This window comes from Sander lucioperca, chromosome 15, assembly GCF_008315115.2.
Source record: "Sander lucioperca isolate FBNREF2018 chromosome 15, SLUC_FBN_1.2, whole genome shotgun sequence".
Taxonomy (NCBI): Eukaryota; Metazoa; Chordata; class Actinopteri; order Perciformes; family Percidae; genus Sander; species Sander lucioperca.
In genome coordinates, this window is record NC_050187.1 from 16,786,729 (window position 1) to 16,804,289 (window position 17,561).

The window sequence follows — 17,561 nt, forward strand, 5'->3', positions numbered from 1 at the left end:
TAATAATTTGTTTTATTATTATTATGTATTTAAACTTATGAAGAGAAGTAAGTGTCAATACGAGTGAAAAATGCATGGTTTGTGATACAATTTTAAAAGGCTTTACAAATACTATATGACGACATGTAAGTAATGTACAAATCAATAATGTTATGGTGATCAAAAAAGCCTAATTTTACAAATAATTACAACCCGACCAAAACAGATGTCAGGTATTTCCAACTTGGTGTTTATTAATCTTATAACATTTACATTTTAAAATGATTCCTGTGCATGCTAATGATTCCTAATTCCTAGTTGGTTGCATTGTGTGTGGAGACTCTTCTAACAACAACCAAACCCCAAATGCGTGCTTTATGTATGTCCACTTAAACTGCCTTTTGACCAATGTCTGATCAGATACTGATTCAACACTGTATGTTTGGAGTGGAAATTGGAAATCTATAATGAATGAGCTACGAAGCTGGTATTCTAAGTTTTCAACTAGCAACTACAGTACATGCATTAAAGGACAACAATAACAGAAGAGTCTCATTTTTAAAATAGTTTGACATGTATTCAGGTTGAACGGTATTTATTTGTGGATAGCATTTGTAATCACCATGGTTTATTTAAAAGTCTGTAATGTGTTTTTATTTGTGTTTCATGAAGAACACATTTGTCTCTGCTGTATTAACCCTCATTTTTCTCCATTTTTTCTCAGTAAACACTGTAGTGCCACCATGAAAACAGGCATAGGAAGGACAAATGAATATGTCTTGGCGGGTGAGCGATTCCATATAAATTAGTCACACTGTATCCCTTTTCTTCAACATGTCTGGAAAGTAACACACTGCAGACTTACAGTGTAATGGGAGAAGATGAATGGATCATTAAAGATGGGGGTAATAACAATCTCTTTGAAGGCAGCTAAGCCACTAGTTTGCTCTCATAAATCACCCACACAAAGCAGCACTACAGTACCATACATCGCACTGTAAACATGTATTGTGCACTTTTAAAAAAAAAAATCTCATTTCATACTGAAAAGATAAATATGATTTCATACCCTATAAAGTACATAATAACAACACCTGGCAACATTCCTTTAGTGGAGGCCAGTAAAATGGCCATAATCTGTGATCTAAAAGCTGAACTATAACTAAATAAACTGACATGCAAAGGATGAATTTCGCAGTCTACAGCTGAAGCATGGGTATCTCCTTTTTATCTATTTTCTGCTAAGATTCATCCACTCCCTTCTGCGGGCTAAGAAATAGAGTTTTTCATCACTGCATTCTCTCACTGGCATCGACCAGCAATATTGATCTGGAGCAGATCTCCTTCCACTCTACCTGGGGAGGCAGATGAGCCTTGTTCATATTGATCCAATCTTTTTATTCTACATTGTACTTTGCCCTCTACTTAGATTGGGAATATATATATATATATATATATATATATATATGCTTGTCATCTTTTATAATAAATAATAAGGGTCAGTGCAGGAGTACTGTTGAAACATGTTTCCAACCTCAGAAAAAGTGTCTGTTATGACAGTTCAGAGAAGGGAAGGCACACTACTGCTTATCTCATTCAGGATGCTGGCAATGAAGCTGAGACTGGCACAAAGAGACAAAACATGTCTATCAGAAAGCCAGGCAGGCAGTTCTGATGTTTGAAAATAAATGTTTGCTCGAAGCAAACAAACCTAATTTTCTTCAAAACGAAAACATGCATACAATGTCTGAGTGTTTTTCTTCTTTCCCTCATTACTATATTTTCTGTTTTATAATCCCACTTTATCACACTTATTCTTTCCACATATCACCCCCCTCTCCCCTTCTCTGCCCATTTCCTTGTGCTCATTCTTTAAATGCCTCTCTCCGTCTGCTTTAAGTCCTTCACTCTTTCTGTGTGTCTTCCTGCCTCCCCCTCAGGAGCAGAATCCGTGGTAATGTACTAATCTGTGGAGCTTTAGTGCAGTCTTGCCAATCTGCCTTGTCAAGATACACAAATCTCACTCTAGGCAATTACAGGCCTTTTTTCTCTGCACTGCAAAGGAGTCTGTTTCCCCATCTCCGTGAAAACTGCCTATGTGACCCATCACGTACAGTTACCTTGTTTGTAACAAACACTGATGGCCCTGGGGTGGTAATGTATATGAAACAGCTAGGCAGTGCAGAATGGGATGCTAGGCATGAAAGAGATAAATTGGTATGTATTATGTAAGCTGGAAATGGGAAGAATTCAGTGTGCATTTAATCTTTAGTGCAATAATGTTAGTTTGGACAACCTGTGCCACTGAGCCCACCAAGAAAACAAGGAAATCTGTACCTTCTCAAACTGACTGCGTACAAATGGCCTAACAGTTTTGAGAAATTACTAGTAGCATTGATGGATAAAGTACTAGAATACTACTGTATAATCAAACTAATAAATTGAAGAGCACCTTTAGCTACAAAATAAAGTGCATTAACATGTCAACATAAACAGACAAATGGAACAACAACTTGCTGTGAACCGCACCACTGATCCCTTACTGTATATCCAAACCAACAGTAAATTATTTTTTCTATAGATGGATTTGCAGCCTGTGCATACAACTGATTATCAATTGGAAATAAACAACCATCTTTGTCACTATAGTAAATAGTCAAGAATTTACCAGAAAAGAGGTCAAAACTCATACAAATGAGCAACGATAAATAAAAATTGCCATGAACACGGCGACGGGGGCAACAATCATTATTAGATTAAATAACCTGCCACTCTAACAGCAGCATAAAGCATCACTTATGCAGCCAACACAGAGATGTAAATACAATATAAACTCAACAGAAACATACATTAGAGCACAAACAGAGCCTGCACAGTTTACAGAAAAGTCATCACACCTCACTGAAGGTATAAGTTCTTAAGCAAATGTAGAAGCCACCGCTGGAGGACCCACCATGAGCATATTAGCTAGACCCAGCATGCACCTGTTGGCCACACAGCACCCTGGGTATGTTTGATTTAGGTCACATAGCATGCCCTCTGGGCTAAATCAGTGATTGATAAAGGTAAAATCCAGTTATAATATTGCTAATCTTTACCACAAAACATAATAAAATCATCCTTCATTTCATTTCATTGTTGTGCATTTTTTGTACTGCTCACAAACTGCTGGGCCCAGCCCAGTTGTTTGTAATCTGTAACGATTCCGACTTGAAATGTAGCAAAGTGCAATACTTGAATTACAAAAAAACGTAGGTAGAAGTAAAATGACTGCTCATTCAAAATACTCAAAAAAGAGTACAAGCATACAAAAATATGGAGACTATCCTCCCCCTGAAAAATGCCCCCATAGGTCATTTGCACAAGCAGTAATTACGATGCTAAATACTGATCAGTGCTTATTTTTCTATTCAAATCTCTATTTCTCAGCATGTGAAAGTGATCATTAATTAATGTTTGATGTTATGAGGTTTTAATTGCAAATTACCTCTTTACTTCAGGTAGGAATGTTTGTATACACCAACATTATGTCAGGCTAGTCAAAATGTTTATTATATTGTTCCATAAGGTTCCTAAAGTTGGCTGATCCAATCAGTATTATAGACGTTACCAATGTATTGGATCTGTGCATTACTAATCAAAGAGCACCACTTGTCTTGACTGTGCAACCAAATCCATATCTTACTTAAAAATAATGACAACAGTTATTCATCACACTTCGCCCCTCACTCTAGCATTAATCATGTTTTTCACACTGCCGTTATGAAGGAACATGAGTAATAATATGTGTGAAATTAGTTTTGACAGAATTCTGGTGTCATTCTCTTCACTCAATGGATATAATTGCAGCCACTTTATCATTTCTGTAATAGTCTACCAATTATTTTGGTCTGCAGCAACAAGTACACGTCTTAGTAGTCGCCTTGAGCGGCCTGTTGCCTGCAGCTAATCAGGGTGTTAGTGCAAATAAAACTGTAAATCAGTTTTATTCATTATAGGGATTTAAATATATTTAAGGGCGGAGCCTGCTTCCTTTTGAGCTTTGAAATTTAGGGCGGTCAACAGGAATATCTGCTTAAGCTTGCAAAAATAAAGGTCTCCTGAAACACTTGAGGACTTCTCAGAAAGTCTTAGCAAATATGTGGAAAAAATAGCTGGAACTGAGCAAAACTGTGACACTTGCAAGATGATGCCATTAAACATTTTCCCTCACCTCCATGTTTATAACTTCTTAGTGAGTTTCTCTTAAAGAGTTGTATGAATATGACAGAAATTGCAAGGTTGCACATAATGATAAGGGGTCTTTCTGTAAGCACTAAGATTTTACTTCACTCATATTTTAAAAGCTTTTCCTGCTGGAGGAGACATAGATTTGATGTCTTTATAAGAACACAGTTTATAGTAAAAACTGTAAATCTCCCTAAATGACACTATCAAACATGGTCAGTGTAACGCTTATCAGTTCAATTTTCTAAGCACAAACGGACATTTGGAAAAACAAAAAAATGGGTTCCAATACCCCACCACACCACACACACACACACACACACACACACACACACACACACACACAAGTCTATCAGTTTTGGGTTTTTTTGGTCCATATGCAGTTAATTACCTGCATATTACACAAAGTAGATGAAGAGAATACCATGGCAGTATTGAATAACTGGAGCCCAGACGCAATTTTGTAATTTTCTCAATTTCTGATCCTCTGAATAAAAAAACAAAATTGGAAAAACAGGTTAAAGATCCAATTTTTTAATTTGTCAAATGAAAAATTGGATATTTTAACCCATTTTTCTGTTTTTACAAATGTCCGTTTGTACTTAGAAAATTAAACTGATAAGCATTACACTGACCAAACATCATAGTAAACTCAACTTGGACCAAAAACATTTTATTTGCACATTATATTTTCACAATCATTTTCTGATTGAGAGCTACTTATTTGTATGCAATGTGAGATTAAGTCAGTCTGGATTTTTCTGACCAGATGGTGATGATGTTACCCATAGGCCAAGACCTAGAGAACCCAATTTAGTTTTTGTTGAAAATTCTGAGTCAGCTTCTCAAACAGCACTTCCACTGACATTTTACATAATGAGAGTCCAGATGACCACTCACTGCAAGGTGTTATTATCTCTGAGTATGCCCTCCAGGAGAAGTGTTAATCAAAACCGTCAGAAATGAGCTCTCTGTGCCACCCTTACTAGAAGACGCCTTTCTTTTTTCATTTGTTTTTATTACAAACATCTACCTAACAGGTTAGTAATTATTTAAAATGTAATGATTGCGACCACAGATATGTTTAATATCTAGGGTTAAAGCTGAGTGAATTGAAATCCTGAGGGAGTCCATGGAGCTGAAAATGTTTCACTGACATCCAGGTTTCATGTGAAGCTAAAAAGGCAACATCTGTTGTTGATTCAACGCACACCACATGGTATTGTGTTACCTGTCAGTTAAAGAAGGAAGAAAGTCTTAAAAAGTTGCAGTCTGACATGCCATTGCACATAATCTAACATTACTTTTACTTCAGATGGGGTACTCTTTTGTTACAGCTATCATTGTAAAATATAAGGCAACTCTAAATGAGATCATTTTGAGACTAAAATGTAAACAGAAATACAAATAGATATAAAGCTTTAAGATTTCAGAGCATCATGAAGGAAAAAAGAATGAAAGAGGGCTTCTAATGCCAAGAACAGACACACACAAACAAATAAACAAACAAACAAACAAACAAACAAACAAACACACAAACACACCCACACCCCTTTAAGCTAAAAATGACACTATGAACAGTTATAAGAATGCCTAATAAAAAACCTTCCATTGAATTTTTAAAAGTTGTTATTTCTGACCGACATGTATCTGTAGCATCACATGTGTAAAAGTTGCCATACCCTGACATATTTTACCTGTTAGCTCACAAACCTGGCAACTTAACTGTAATTCAAAGAAGTGAAACCCAACCCCCTACACAAGCCCACGTTTAACTCCTGTGCTGCGTTTCGCTTTTCTAATAGATAGGTAACCACATTTATTTGACAATCATACTGTAAAATACACATAATACTGCTTCACCTGAAGACATGTATCACATACACCTACAAATTGTTGACGATTAAAATACACCATACCCCACAGGCTTATGCCCATTGTGATCCTCTGGTATAACCACAACCATAGTAACCCACTAATACGAAAAGCCAAAACATACCAGAAAATGAAAATTACTTCTACTGCTTGCCATGGTGCTGTCACAGGCAAATGAAGCCAGGAAAGCATTCCATTGGAATTTTATCACTAAAAAAGGATTTCAACACATACTTTTCGGTTTCCTTGACAATTTTGAAATCCATGAAGCTGGATATCAGAATGCAAGGTTACAAATTACTTTACCCAAAATATTCAAAATGCATGTACAGTAGCCTGTCAGTGTTGCTATTATTTGTTAGTCTATCATGACATATTCAGGTATGCAGATGTTTAAACTTTGCATAATATCGGACAAAAGCATCTTACTGAGCTTGTGTTGGAGTAAACAGGTGGTTCTTCAAAATCCCATATACAGTATGTCAAGTGAGGCTTTTTTAAATGTCTTTTACTGACCTGAACACAGTCCTACAGCACTTACTCACTGAGCTGTGCTGAATCCCAGCTTACAGAACTATACAGTACTGTTCTGTGCCATAAGGACTGCAACATATGCACATCTTCTCACAAGATGCTTTTTCTTCAGGGTTAAGTCAACATGTCCTGGATCAGATGGGACACTAACTTTAGAGTCTAGCTACTGCACATAGATCTGTATCATTTTGCATGTGATTTAATGATTCATACTGTATGCACTGTACTAATGCCAATATACCACAACTTGTTGAGCAAACCTTGATGCTGCCATTGTTTTTGTCTCATGTGGCGTGGGTTTATTACATAAAAAAAACAACCAGATTTATCACAAACATGCACACGCACACACACGCACACACACACACACACACACACACACACACACACACACACACACACACACACACACATACTTAAATCTTGGTTCTATACATCAACGTCAACTGTATGATTTTTATGGTTACAACTAATGCAAACCACAGTGGATTTGTATGTGTGAGAACACAAATTACAGCATAACCTTTGCAATGTGAAAGTGATTGCTGGATAAAGACTTAGTTACTATTTGAAGCCATCTATCAGCCAAGTGTGTGACAAACTCTTAAAAGGCACTGGTGTATCAGCATTCTCTAAAATATAAAGAAAAAGGAATAGTGCATTTTACGCATCCATTTAATTTTGCAAACAAAGCAAAGGGATCTGCACCCCAACCTCACAGAAATCCCTGGAATGTGCAAGGTAAAATAAAAAGGGACAATTTCACATATTTGGAAAGTGAAAGCAATTACATTAAAAAGTATACTAATTTGGAAATAGCCCAGTGGCACCTGTAAGCCTGTCTGCACAGCCTGCAGTTCCTCTTAAGCTGCACATGGCAGTTTATTGTGATGAGAGCAATTAAATACCCAGTGATGTGTGTGCCAGTGGTAATATGACTTATCCTACTGTATGCCCTGCTTTTTAGAGCTGGATGGAAACAAGGTATTAGGAATCCAGTGTCAGTACACCAGCTAAAAGTAACACACGGAAACTAGCCCATCCTCAAGGGACCAGCCATGAAACAGAGGATAAACCATACAAGTGGTTAACGTGACACAGGAGGACCTCGGGGGGGGGCTAACATAATACACAATACTATCACAAGCTTAAAGCAGACAATGAATACAGGCACTGTCCTCGCTCCAGATTTAATACTCGAGTGGGGATATGTGTTTGTGACTACACAGTACATAACTGGACTGACTAGGTTTCACTCTGTCTGACACAGGGGACAACAAACAATGGCCCAAATTAGAAGCAGTGTGCTACGTATGTCAGATTTGTGCCTCATCAGCATTCTCTCAATCTCTCCCTGTGGCTTCCCTTCTGCCACAGCTAGCTGGGTGTTGTAAAAACCTGTGGGTTTCAGATAAGGCAAATAGTGTACATTTTAAACACCAGTCAGCATCAAGTGTGTATTACAGGTCTAAAAGGGGTTAAATAGTCGACTATTTGACAACTCAGTTAATGTAAAACTACTAATGTGATGTAAAACTAATGTAAGGACAGTAATCGCATAGTCATAGATTATATAATTTTAGCCAGTTTTGCTCATGTATACATGTTACATGTATGTTTCAGACAGCAAAATGCCATTACATTGGAAAATAGGTATTTGTGTTTACATAATAGCAACTGCCTAGATCAGTTTTTACACAATTTGGTCAATGACAACTAGTCAATTAGACCAAGGATTTTTGGAACCACCCACAGTGGTGTATTTCTAATTCAAATCAAACATTCAAAGTAGAATTACATTTCTTGTATGTATGTCAAGTATGTGTGTAATGAAAAGCCAACTGGTACAGTATGCATCAACTTGCCAAACCATAGAAAACCAGGAGGGTTGTGGAAATGACACTTACCTTAGGAGATGGAAAAATCAATCTCTACATTCTATAATGGAGAATGGTTTCATTTGTGTGTGTGTGTGTGTGTGTGTGTGTGTGTGTATTCATACATATAACCGCAGCTTTGACTTCCAGCAGCAAAATGTCTGACATTACAATAGCTATGATTCCTGCTCACACATCATAAAGTAAAGCCTCACACTGTACACCCATAGGACAGTTTGAAGACTTACCTGGTCAGATGGTACATCACAAGTATATGATAATACATAGCATTTAATATTATAACACAATATTTTTTTATTTGGTGTAAAGAAATATTTTAAAATGTTCCAAAACTGCTTAAAAGCAATTGCGAAACTAAAACAAATGTCAAAGCAACACGAGCCAGCAAAATAAAGGAAAACGTTATTTCAGAATTCGAGTGGCACACTTGAACATCTTATTATTGTTTTTGCATATTTTTATTTTTATTTTGTATCATTATTATTAAGTTTTATTTTTATTCCATGTCGTTCTCCAATTAGTAAACCACAAACACACTGACATTCAAGTTTCCCACACTTCAGTAAGCTTATGATGACTTGCTAAATGTGGCTTTACTTCAAAAACTAACTTGAGAGAATCAAAGTTTTACCTTGAATGCTCAGTAGGGACCTTAGTAGCCAAACTTCCCCTCTCTGCCCTGAGGAGGAGAGTCAAATGGCAAAGATCAGAAGTCCACTTACCCCACAGGGAGAAGAGGTGAGGATCACAGCCAGGATGGGAGGCCCACAACACTATGATCAAGCCTCACCCGCACCTCATCCATTATTTAAACAAAAAGAGTGTAGTTACCCCTGGGTGGTGGTGGTTTCTGGAACTAGGACAGCAACTATTGTGTTCATATGCCCATGTGAGTCTCATTTATGATTCCCATGCAACAAGCAGAAAAGAAACAATGTGACTTTAAGGAGTGAATGCAAAGCGAAAGCACCTACCTTGGAAAGCTTTCATTAATAGTTGAGAAAGCAATTTAAAAAATGCCAATGACTTTATATACTTCCTTTAGCACGATTATATAATGCCACAAACACTGCTGTCATAGTTTCATGAATTCATATAATTCAAAGGGTAATACCTTTACTTTTACCTATGGGATTTGATGAAATGTTCCATGAAGAAAGCAGATTCCAGACAAAAAGGGAGAACAAAAGGAGAGGAGACAGGGATAAGTGTCGTGGTCAAGTCGGAAAAGGACAGACGACAAGAGAAAGAGGCTTGATGGCTACATTTATGTGCATATAGACGACAGGAAATGTGTGACAGCAAAAGGGGACTAATAAAGGAAAGTGGAACGAGAAGAACAGCACTTCACAGCCCTGCTCTGCTGCATGATAAGGATAAGCAGTAGCCACACAAATGGATAGATGAAGATAGAATGGACAGATCATCTGTGCAGACACACTGCAACATGCATGACAGATGAGGATTAGTTTAAAAATCAGTAAGCTATTTCCCACCACCATGCATTATATCCTAATGATGTTAATGCAAATGTCCCTTTACTTGAACCACGTCATTATAAAACATCAGAGTATACAGTAGATAAGAATAATTGAAAAGAAAGAAAATATGGAGAGAAATGACACGGCTACCCAACAGAGTGGGGAGTAGAAAGCCAAATGAGCTTGAAAAAGGGGTCATACAGAGAAAAAAAAAGTCAGTGAAATGACAGCCCATATATGAAGCTTCAAGCCTGAGTATTGCACACAAGTTATGTGCACGCACACTTCTGAGCACAATGGGAGAAGGAGGGACAATGGAGGAATGATGGGAAAAAGAAACAGAGCTCATACCTTGGTCGCCCATCATCAGGTGTGCCAGACCTTAAAGGAAAACAAGAGCACAGTCAGCAGAGAACAAGGGATCATGGGAAGCCGTGTGACACTGGACACGCAGACATCTATTTCAGAAGTAGATGTCTGTTTTACTTAAGGAGTGTTGGGATAGGGAAAAGTGGGACGGAGAAAAAGAGGAGGATGCACAGACAGGGTCAGCACGATGAGCATTTAGTCAACCAAAGCAGGTTGCAATGCATCATCAGCCACTTACTAGTCATCATTCAGAAATCTAAATTCAGGTTGACCTTTTTTTTTAATACACAGACCATCATCCCACCTACCAATGAAACAGCGATCCCTATGCACAAATATAGCAGGAGACTGTTTTACCTTGACTTCAACAACTGTCAACATTGAGTCATACTTATGTCATGCAGAGAAAAAGGAAGATGATTGAACATGGTCTGAGCTATTTTGGATAGCAATGACTACACATTTGTATTACATTAATTTCAATGACACAGTTAACTAATAAACTATGAACAATAAGTTCTAGCCACAGCATTGATTTGTTTGGCTGGTTGATCCATTTTTCTCTCTATTGTTGTTCTGGCATACAGGTGACATGCTTTTACATTTCATTAACCTGCTGTTTGAAGATATGGGTGATTTCAACCACAAACTAACAATAATTCCGACGTCCCCATGGATTCCTAATACAAGGAAAGCGAAACAAAATGGCTAATAAAAAAGACAGTAGCATTGAGTGAAAAGTCTGTTTTGAAGTGGTTAAGGCCTTTGTCAATTGTTATGATGATATAATTACCCACAAGACACTTCTCATATTCAACCAAATAAAAACTGCATATACTTGGTTGAGTGAGTAGCCTATCACATCTCATCTGCTTACTACTGATTTAAGGAATTAGTCTATTTGGTTCTGTTTTATAGTGCAATGCTCTAACAATGCTTTGATTATAGTAATGCTTAGCTAAGCCTTTCAAAATGATTTTTGAGGATGATCACTTGGAACTTTAATTGTTTTACCGTATTTTATTTTATCTTTCTGATTGATTTAGTTAACCTAAAGCCCATCCTGATATCAGTATTTGCTCACACCTACTGGCTTTAAAAAAATAATAATAATAATAATAAACTGAGCACTGAATTATCCCCAACATAAAAAAGGTGAATGGAAATATTTATAGTTAACCAGCTGGTAGCTTAGAAAAACAGCACTCGAAACCTGCTGCAGTATAGAGTTTGAAAAGCTAATTCCAATCCAGTCTTCATACTTGATTTAGGTATTAGTTTATATACATAAAGAATTATAACAGTAAAGTGTAAAAACCTGATTAATAAGACTTACCACTCCAAAAAAAAAATACATTAAAAAAGAAAATATATATATATATCAATACCATTATCAATATACAACATTTATTTAAGGAGCCTAAGCCATGACAATGTGTAGGCATACAGAATTTAGCAAGAATGGAAACCAATGGTTGAAATACCCACCTTCAGTATAGTTGTCTTCTGGAAGCACAGACAGGCAAAGAGAAAGAGAGGAAGACATTCATTAAGCAGCATGCAGACTAGTACTGGCCATTGCATGTCATAACCATGCAAGGCATTATACATCACATGCAAGTGACCTATTGTAACCCCTGCAGAGGAAATGTATTTATAGGCTTTTGTTTTGTTGTCCAACCTTGTCGTTCGTACACTGACCTGGAATACAGGACAGAGTTGTAACTGAATGAGCCCTTCTGCATATTTGATATCAGCTTAAAAAAACTGAATTCTTTGTTGGCGGCAGATAAAAACTGGCATCACTGTTAAAAGATTGAAGAACCAGTATTGATCATAAGGCGTAAGGGAATAAACATCTTGATGCTCCTGTTGCATTAGGCTCATTAAATCTTTTATTTATTTGACTTTTATTTTTTAAACATGATGGATTATAACGTTTGGTATCAACTATGGTAACAACTATTTAATTGAACAGACTCAATGGACTCTGTGTGCAGTGAAATGTTTTCCTTCAATGAAAAGCTGCTCTACACCGCATGTGATGAGATGCACTACAAGAGAAAATACGCAAAGTAAATAGATTTGGCTGTGGTATAGCAATACATCTAAGGTTTCAGATTGGACAGCAGGGTCTTGTGACTGGAACTCTATTCAGGTGATTTGGTCACCGTACTGAAAGCAATGACCAGTGAGCACATATTGGCAATGCAAAAGGTAATTGCCTCCCAAAGAAAATTGCACTAACATTGATTTTGGCAATCAAAGTGAGGTGTGAGGAGGTGAGAAAACTGCCATGTCAAATCTGTCACTCTAATAAAGGAGACCGAAAGAAGAATGACATGTTGGTAAAGTAATAGCAAACAGGTGAGGTAAACATCAGCCTACCAGTGGGAGGAAAATAAATGGGTTTGAGAAAACATGCAAAGCCAGTGAAATGAGAGTGTGTAAGGGTCCAACTGCCTACAAACAGAACAAAACATAGTCAGTCAACAGTTCTATTCTTGCAATTTGCCTGGTATCTGATTCCATATTTAATAATTTAAATATTTAAAATCAGAATTTAGCAGAAATACACATGGTATTAAATGAAGATGTGATGATAGTACATTATTATGATTTCTAAATAGGATAATCATGAACTGAAATCATAAAGACAGTTGCATGCAATGTCTAATCAATTCAATAATAATTGTACAACAGAAAATGATCCTGTAATCAATCCAGTTACCGTAACCATGCGACCAGTTGGGCACAAAAGCCAAATTTTCCACTATGCTCCTACCTCTTTAAAATGGTTTGTTGCCCAGATTCAAGCGATTTTTTGACCCAAAACTTACCATCACCACTGGTTCCCCTTCCAAATCAGACATCATGCACAAAAAAACACTCCAAATCATCATTTTGTGAACAAATTACAAGGAAATAAAATAGTTTCACTTAACATGGCAGGACCAATTCAGTTAAATTATATGTCAAATTTGTTTTAGATACATTTTGTAATAGTTTCTACATAATGCGAAGTACTATTATCAATTAAAATAGTGCCTCATTTATCCAAGCCCTTGTGGAATGGAGGATATTTTATATATATATATATATATGTATATATATATGTCATTTTTATAATTATATATTTTTTTCCAACAAAACTATGTTGGAAAAAAATTTGAATAGCACACAAATTCATGTACATTTCATTTAGTAATTTCATTGGATTGGGTGCATCTTATGCATCATGTGGATCATATTTCCTAATTTCAACAGTTTACAGTAGATACACAAAAAAGTGCACTTTGTTCACAAAACGTTAGCTTGATGATGAAAAGCACAGTGCTGAAAATTCATTCTGACAAGGCAAGCATGAAGCTGGCAGTTGCAAATTGACCACATGAGAAGTGAAAAGTAAAAGAATCACGACTGTTTGCTGATGTCAAGACCCCAAAGACTGATGCTGACTTTTGCCACGATAATTAATAAATTCTTCCCACTACATTTCAATTCAAAGAGTTGCCTGTTTAAGATAATTATTTAGTTTATTTAAGATTGTGTGTAAGGTTATTGTGCAATAAACATTCTGTTATAGGGATTCCCTTCCTCTAATTATTAGTGATCATAACCAAATTAAAATATGATTTAGAGGTAAAATGATTCAGTCCTAATTAAGTATAGCTTGAGAAACATGCAGTATGTAGACTCCTTTTATTAAATCTGATCTGAGCACATTTTCTTCACACTTAGAGAGACCTACACACAATTTAAAAGCCAACAGGGGAGAAACAACACATTTCTACATAAGAAAACAAAATATAGGTGCTCAGAGAATTTGATTTGTTCAAGGATTGTTTCCAGTAGTATAAATAGTTACTTTGTATTTTGAGTCAAACTTCAGCAATCTTCAGTGGCCATCCTAAACAAGGTTTCATTTGTTAGTGTTCTGAAGAAAAGAAGCTTTTCTCTAACAGCAGTCAGGGGCCATTAAAACAACTCCCCTATCTCTCTCACTCACACACACACACACACACACACACACACACACACACACACACACACACACACACACACACACACACACTTCCTTTCACAAATGTACCCAGCTGGTTACATCCTAATCCAGAGACGTAAATCCATTTAATCCCCTTGACAAAGTGATCCCAATGCTATTGTGCTGGTAACACTACACTGAAATGCACTCAACTCTCTATCTATCAGACGATCTGCATCTCTGATGGTCTTGTTGATCATGCACATGTTGTTTAGCTCATGGAAAGTAATTACATTTCTATTCTAGTTGATGCCAAACTCAATGAAACATCTGGTGTGCGACAGCAAAATAAATAAATTGAAGGATGGTAAATTCATCTATAAATCAATTTTCTTTTCTATTTGACTCCTGCAGACATGATTGTGACAGCTCAACACAACCTTGACACTCTGACTGTGAGCTCAAAACTGTGACAACTGATTAATGCCAAAGTGACAGTCCGTAGAAATCCAAAGTAACTAGCAGCACTGAATCCTCTAGTATACAATGAGCTAGTTACCATCAGCCAGCTCAACAAACTGCCACCATGTCTGTCCTGCAGTGTGTCTGAATGCAGTTGGCTAAAGAGACATGGCAAGAGCAGGGGGTGGGGGGATTCTATAAAGTAACATGTGTCACATTCACTACAGTTTTTCTTTGCAACATTCACTACACATAACATCCAGCAAGAATTATTATTTCTTTTTCTCAGCCATTTGACAATTTTGGAACATCCTGTTTGCCTGAATCAACCTTTTGCCATGGACTCTTAATGTCATCAACATGCAGTGTTGGAAATATTTGTCTCTATAATGTTTTTGCCTTGTTTCCGCTGGTTCCACAGTAAAACTCAAAATTCAAGAGGTATTTATTTTAACATCATAACAAGAACTCCCCTGAAGGTAACACACTCACAATTAAATGGTCGTTGAACTCTTCTAATGATTTGTCTCTACTGAAAGGAAACTTGTTGTAGTTTACTATCAAGGTCAAAATCAATGTACATGATACTTACTAAAATTAAAAGAGGCACAAATGTGGGGAAAATATGGTTGGTTCTTGCTTATTTTCTAGCCTAGTTCTGTATACCCTCTTGTTAGAAAATAAGAAGTGGTATCTGCAGTGATGTTGGCATCCTGAAATGTTTTTCAAAGATATGATGATAAAGCAAATCATGTTTATTCTGGTTATTCAAGGTTAGGTAAGGACTCAACTGCTATTACAATGAATGTAAACATCCTTCCACCTGCTTATATTCAGGCTGCTGCTTGTCAACATGAACCACACCAGGGAAAAATCTATATCTGTTTACCCCCCCAAACACACACACAGACCTAAATTCTTTACTCAAAGACTGTGTGCAATCATATCCACCTTTCAATAATTGCTTTCAGTTAAAAAAATAAATATTTCTGCAGCCTGTTCTAAGCGGGCCTAATTGTGTCTGTAATGTAGCAGCTCTTAAACAAATGGCCCCATTCTCTCTTAGAAAGTTGTGTATTTAAAGAATTAAAATCTGAAAGTCAGACTTTACCTTAAAGTTTAAAAAAGAAGTTTGACACCAAAAACTTTGTGTTCATGTTTTATTTCGTAATGGACCATTTCATAACCCTATTCCATCGTCACTTAAATAAGGGCATGTTTTATAATATGGCAAATGTATTAAACGTGTAATTAAATGAAAATAAGTAATGTTAAATGATGTTCAATATTATAAATTATTAAGCAACTGATGCATCATAATGAAAGCAGTTCTATTCGATCTTAAATTGCCTCAAACTGAAGCAGTTTATCATACCAGCTTTACTTGCAAAATGTAGGTCAGCTACAACTTCATTTTATTGTGGAAAAGCTGAAATTCTCCTTTCAAAAAACTCTATGTGGATATTTGGACATCCCTTTAAAGGTGCTGCAGAGATATGTGTATGCCACTGCTTGAGAATTTTTAGGTGACACTATGCAATGTGACGTCAGTTAACTGCACACGGCATGTTTGCCAACTCTTCTGAAACATGGTGAATCCGAATGATGACTCACATTATCTAAGATTGTATTGACAGACAGCATTTCGATTGTAATCCTCCTCTGTATCCTATACCTCATCAGATACTGTAAAGACATGAGATTCTACGATTCCCATAATGCAACTCAATAGTGCTCTTAAATGATCAGCAGGGCTATACAATCTCAGTTAAATAAGAGCTCTTCCCCCCCCCCCCATGTCATCACCATACAAGCAATCAGTGACGGTTTCTCTAGGAGGCCAAAGGAAGCCTGGCCTCCCCATAAAAATATAAAACATAATTTAAAATACAAAAACTACATTTATGATTACCACAGTGTTTTACTGATTTTGCCATTTCCCTTACCAAAACATTCCATTATCATTTTCTTCTTTAGCTTGTGGAGCGAAACAGCACTCCTCTGTCACTGCGTGCGTGGTGCATTCCTGTCTAGTGGTTAGTAAAATGCTACAAACGCTCAAAGGGGCCAGCTTTTCCTGGCATCCCTAAGAGAAAAAGTAAACATTTTCAGCCAATCAGATTGAGGCCAGGTTTGACCGAGCTCGACATTGAATGGTCAATTCATCGTAAATAAAAAAAACAGGGAGGCCAGGTTGAACCAGGCTTCTCACCAATCACATGCCTCAGACCAGATGCGTAACTATGGTAACTACACATATGCGGCGGTGCCAGCTGGCGTCAGCTAATAGTAAATTGGCAAGATTACACAATGTATGGCGATCTTGAGTTTTTTGTGAAAAATGACTTCACTGAACTTGCTTTTGAGCTACAACTGAAAATGAAACACAACGGTAGGCCTACACCGAAGGGGACTTACGTTATGACGCATTGCATTTCTGACTTTGTTTACATTCATTTTCCACCAAGAGCACTCAGCAACAAATAATAACAGAGAATAAATAAATCTCATATAAACAGAGAACCCTGTTTTGAAACATTATCGTACAAGTGTAGGCTCTGTTGAAAAGGCTAATGGTGCTCGGTTAGCACAATGACAGCATGTTAGAAAGCGCAGCTGAAACGATATGTCATAAACGGAGTAACATAGTGTTAGCCATGATGCTAACGGCATTGATAACCAAACCACACGGTGCTACTATTACTACAACTAGTGTCACTACTTTTTTAGTGGTTTATAAGCAACCTGTTT

General features: G+C 36.8%; 1 protein-coding gene across 36 annotated transcripts in view; it reads right to left on the reverse strand.

The window, feature by feature from the left end:
* The window catches only part of LOC116052148 (neurexin-1a), a 269,327-nt gene that overhangs the window by 238,039 nt on the left and 13,727 nt on the right, over positions 1-17,561 (reverse strand). For 15 of the 36 annotated variants that reach the window (XM_035992628.1, XM_035992630.1, XM_035992629.1 and 12 more), the window contains exons 3-6: positions 11,852-11,869; positions 10,346-10,375; positions 9,628-9,639; positions 9,145-9,192 (exon numbers count right to left, since the gene is read on the reverse strand). The exons of 5 other annotated variants lie outside the window; for them this stretch is intronic. In XM_035992628.1, the coding sequence (XP_035848521.1) occupies positions 9,145-9,192; positions 9,628-9,639; positions 10,346-10,375; positions 11,852-11,869 (108 nt within the window). The remainder of the gene's footprint in view (positions 1-9,144; positions 9,193-9,627; positions 9,640-10,345; positions 10,376-11,851; positions 11,870-17,561) is intronic. 16 more of the 36 variants (XM_031302829.2, XM_031302796.2, XM_031302779.2 and 13 more) reach the window with 8 other exon arrangements.